General features: G+C 59.2%; 1 protein-coding gene across 1 annotated transcript; it reads right to left on the bottom strand.

The window, feature by feature from the left end:
- Positions 1–14: 14 nt before the first annotated feature.
- LOC101951504 (zinc finger protein 835-like) lies at positions 15–2,568 on the bottom strand. Its single transcript, XM_065580344.1, has 2 exons — positions 1,831–2,568; positions 15–1,084 (listed from the first exon to the last, which is right to left on the bottom strand). Exons 1-2 carry the CDS (start codon positions 1,988–1,990, stop codon positions 129–131), a joined length of 1,116 nt encoding a protein of 371 aa, XP_065436416.1. The 5' UTR covers positions 1,991–2,568; the 3' UTR covers positions 15–128.
- Positions 2,569–4,519: the final 1,951 nt, after the last annotated feature.

Genomic DNA, 4,519 nt, shown 5'->3' with positions numbered 1-4,519 from the left:
CCACACCAGCTGCAGTGGAATGGCTGCTCCCCGCTGTGTGTGCGCCCGTGCTCCCGTAGGTGTGCCAGCTGGGCAAAGCACTGCCCACACTCAGCACAGGTGTGGGGTCGGGCGCCTGTGTGGCCCCGCTAGTGCCGCAGGAGGTTGGCCCGGTCAGCAAAGGCACGGCCGCAGTCTGGGCAGGTGTGGGGGAACTGGCCAGCGTGGGCACTGCGCTGGTGATGGCGCAGGTAGGAGCTCTGTGTATAGCTGCGGCCGCACTCCCCACAGCGGTAGTGGCGCCCGCCCGTGTGCACCAGCTGGTGCCGCAGCAACGTGGCACTCAGGGCAAAGGCTTTGCTGCAGACCGGACAAGGGAAGGGGCGTTCACCTGTGTGCACTAGCCGGTGCCGGAGCAGGTGGGTTCGCTGGCGGAAACGGCTGGGGCAGTCAGGGCAGGCGTGGGGGCGTTCGACACTGTGTGTCTGCAAGTGCCGTGCCAGCATGGAGAGCAGCCCGAAGCTCTTGCTGCAGTGAGTGCAGGCGTGGGGGCGCTGGCTGGCGTGGGCGCCCTGCTGGTGCTGTGCCAGGTGGGCACTCTGCCGGAAGCTCTGCCCGCACTCCCCACAGCGGTAGGGACGCTCACCGGTGTGAACTCGCTGATGCACCAGCAGCGCCGAGCTGCCAGCAAAGGCCTTGCCGCACGCCAGGCAGGGGAAGGGGCGCTCACCTGTGTGCGCCCGCTGGTGCATGGCCAGTACCGTGCGGTTGCAAAAGCCTTTGCTGCAGGTGGTGCCGACGTAGGGCCTCTCGCTCGCATGGAGGAGCTGGTGCCTTGTCAGCGTGGCACTCTGCCAGAAGCTCTTCCCACACTCACTGCATTTAAAGGGCCACCTGATGGTGGGGCCTCTGTGCCGTGCCGGCTCTGCATCAGTGCTACCTCCCGGTACAGCCTCCTCCACCCTGGCACCGCCTCCTGGCACAGCTTCCTCTGCCTCCGCAGCAGGGTCTTTGTGCCACACTCCCACCAGCTCCACATCAGTGCTGGTGCCGCCTCTTCCCGGTGCAGCATCCTCTGCCCCAGCCACGCTCGCCAGCCTCTCACCTGCAGGAACAAACGGGCAATCAGGCATGAGCCGTCCCCACAGGAGGCCGGCTAGGACAGGGCCCCAACTACGGCAGTCAGAGTCCGAGGCACCACTCAAGTGGCCCCGCCCCTCCCTGGAGCCAGTTTCCGAGCTGGGATTGAAGGAGGCGGTCACACCTCTTGCAGCTTTTTCAGGCTGCTGCAGACTCAGGCAGGTGTCAGCACCACCCAGCTCAGGTTCACAAGCCTTTCTTTGCCTCTGTGTGGGCTGGAAATATTATTTGCTTTTTCAGTGAGAGCCAAGACATGGCTCTCGTATGGTTCTGGGGGCCCTGGCGCAGGTGGTGGGATGGGTGCAGTGGTGCAGACAGATCAGGGAGAGGGTGGTGACAACCTCTGAGAGGAGCTGGGCCAGGAGGGCTTGCAGGGGTGGATGTGGGGGCTCCCCGCTGCCCAGGACCGGCGCCAGCTTTTTTGCCACCCCAGGTGGCAAAAAAGGATGGAAGAGGACAGGAGAGGGGCGGTTCCGCGAGAAGCTGCCGCCAAAATGCTGCCGAACACTGGGGCGGCTGAAGATCATCCCACCGCCAAAATGCCGCCGAATTCCGCGGCGGACGAAGCGTTGCCGCCAAAATGCCACCGAGGGAGCCAAAATGCCGCCCCCACAAATCCTGGCACCCTAGGCAACCGCCTAGGTCGTCTAGTGGTTGCGCCGGCCCTGCCGCTGCCCCCACCCCTCTCAGCTGGGCTTATTTATCCCTCACCTGTTTGGGGGCCCGGCCAGCTCTCATCATCCTCGCCTTTGCTGAGATCTGGGACTTGCAGCTCTTCCCCTCGCTTCATCCAGTATTGGGATTGGGGCCCTGCTGGGTGAGAACAGAGCAGGTGGGATCCAGGTAAATACCCACCATGCTCGGCGTTCATCTGCTACTCGGGGCTGGCATGGACGGGACAGCCAGGAAATGCCCCTGGAAACACAAGAGGGTCAATTCAGACACAAACAATCAGAGTGGAGGGGAGACGACCCCACGGGCTCCCCGAGCCATAGTGCAAGTGTGGTCCCACAGCTGCTCACTAACACAGGGGTATAAAAGCCCACTGCCGGCTTCAGACTTGAACCAAACTGGCTCCGTGCAGCGCCAGGACTGAGCCTCTGAACGGGACTGGTGGGAAACGGCTGGCCTGGCTAATGCCACCCTGTGTTGTGAACACCAACTCCGTGCAAAGGAGCAATCCCGGGAAGCGCCAGTTACCTCAGCCCACATCCCGTGAGCCAACGGCCCCACCGGGGACCCCACTGCATGGGGCAGAGAGCCAGCGATCCCCTCGCTCACAAGGGGCTGGCAGAGACTCCTGCGCTTTCCAGAGCAGATGCATACTCAGACCCTGCAGGGGAAACCAACCACGGCCTTCCCGAAAGAGCCCCAAAGCAGCTCAGAGCTCACAGCCTGGCCATCAGAGCTCTACAGGGAACAGCTCTGTGGTCTTCTGAGCCAGAGCCCTGAGCGTGCTCCTGCTGGAAACGTTTGACAGCGTCACCCAATGGGGTGACCTAGGGAGGAAGCGCCTCACACTAACGAGGAAACCCCCCACACTCCACAGCACGTCCAGGGACCCCCGCCACTGGGACAGCGCCCCAACTCCTTGGCACAAGGAGCATCTTCGTTCTGTGCTTGTGCAGGGCCCGGCGCCATAAGGCCTGATCTCCAAGTGGCTGTGAGTGCTACCACTGGCCAAAGAGCAATCGCCATTGCAAAGCAGCCCCTCTCCCGACTCCCCCAATCATAGAATTGGAAGGGACCTCGGGAGGTCTAGCCCAGTCCCCTGCACTCGTGGCAGGACTAAGTATTATCTACCATCCCTGACAGGGGTTTGTCCAACCTGCTCTTAAAAACCTCCAATGATGGAGATTCCACAACCTCCCTAGGCAATTTATTCCAGTGCTTAACCACCCTGACAGGAAGATTTTCCTAATGTCCAACCTAAACTGCCCTTGCTGCAATTTAAGCCCATGGCGTCTTTATCCTCAGAGGTTAAAGAGAACAATTTACCTCCCTCCTCCTGGTAACAGGCTTTTATGTACTCGAAAAATGGTAGCATGTCCCCCCTCAGTCTTTTCTTCTCCAGACTAATCAAACCCAGTTTTTTCAATTTTCCCTCATAAGTCATGTTTTTTAGACCTTTAATAATTTTTGTTACTTAGGGTTACCATATTTGGGGTGTCCAAAAAGAGGACACTCCACTGGGCCCTGGCCCCGCCCCCAGCCCCGCCCCCGCCCCAACTCCGCCCCCTCCCCTGCTTCCCGCGAACATTTGATTCGCGGGAAGCCTGAAGCAGGTAAGGGCGGGGTGGTGGGGGAAGGAGGCGCAGCCCAGTCTGGCCCCCCCCAGCGTCTCCAGCCTGGGTCGGCTCGGGCCCTGGGGTGCCAGCCCCGGCCCCGCATGTCCCGATTTTCCCGGACATGGCCGGCTTTTTGGGATTTCCCCCCAGACGGGGATTTGAAGCCCAAAAAGCCGGACATGTCCGGGAAAATCCGGACGTATGGTAACCCTATGTTACTCCTCTCTGGCTTTTCTCCAATTTGTCCACATCTTTCCTGAAAGGTGGTGCTCAGAACTGGACACAATACTCCAGTTGAGGGCATATCAATGTGGAGTAGAGCAGAAGAATTACTTCTTGAGTCTTGCTTACAACACTCCTGCTAATACATCCGGAAGGATCTTTGCTTTTTTTGCAACAGTGTTACATTGTTGACTGATATTTAGCTTGTGATCCACTCTGACCCCCAGATCCCTTTCTGCAGTACTCCTTCTAGGCAGTCATTTCCCAGTTTGTATGTGTGCAACTGATTGTTCCTTCCTAAGTGGAGTACTTTGCATTTGTCCGTATTGAATTTCATCCTATTTACTTTAGACCATTTCTCCAGTTTGTCCAGATCATTTTGAATTTTAATCCTATCCTCCAAAGCACTTGCAACCCCTCCCAGCTTGGTATCGTTCACAAACTTTATAAGTGTACGTTGTATACCATTATCTAAATCATTGATGAAGATATTGAACAGAACCCGATTCCCCGCCCCCACAAACACACACACCCCTGCACAGACAATGGTCACTCCCCGCCGGTCCATACCGCCCCCTGCACAGACACTGGTCACTCCCCGCCTGCCCACCCCCACCCCCTGCACAGACACCCGTCACTCCCTGCCTGCCCACACACACCCCTGCATAGACACTGGTCTCCCCCCCATGCACACACAGAGCCCTGCACAGAGAGCAGCCAACCTCCCCGCACACACACACACCCCTGCACAGGTCACCCGTCCCCGCCCCACGCACTCACACAGACCCCTGCACAGAAAACAGCCAAGCCCCCCACCACAGACACACACCCTTTCACAGGCACAGGTCAACCCTCCCCCCCAAGCACACACACAGAGCCCTGCACAAAGA

This window comes from Chrysemys picta, unplaced genomic scaffold, assembly GCF_011386835.1.
Source record: "Chrysemys picta bellii isolate R12L10 unplaced genomic scaffold, ASM1138683v2 scaf2621, whole genome shotgun sequence".
Classification (NCBI taxonomy): Eukaryota; Metazoa; Chordata; order Testudines; family Emydidae; genus Chrysemys; species Chrysemys picta.
This window is presented reverse-complemented; position numbering and strand designations above follow the sequence as displayed.

Bases quoted from the DNA above. Each gene is read 5' to 3' on its own strand.
- LOC101951504 (XM_065580344.1), bottom strand. From the start codon at position 1,990: ATGAACGCCGAGCATGGTGGGTATTTACCTGGATCCCACCTGCTCTGT. The intron at 1,085-1,830 runs GTGAGGGATAAA...TTGTTCCTGCAG, and splicing joins CTGGCCGGGCCCCCAAACAG to GTGAGAGGCTGGCGAGCGTG.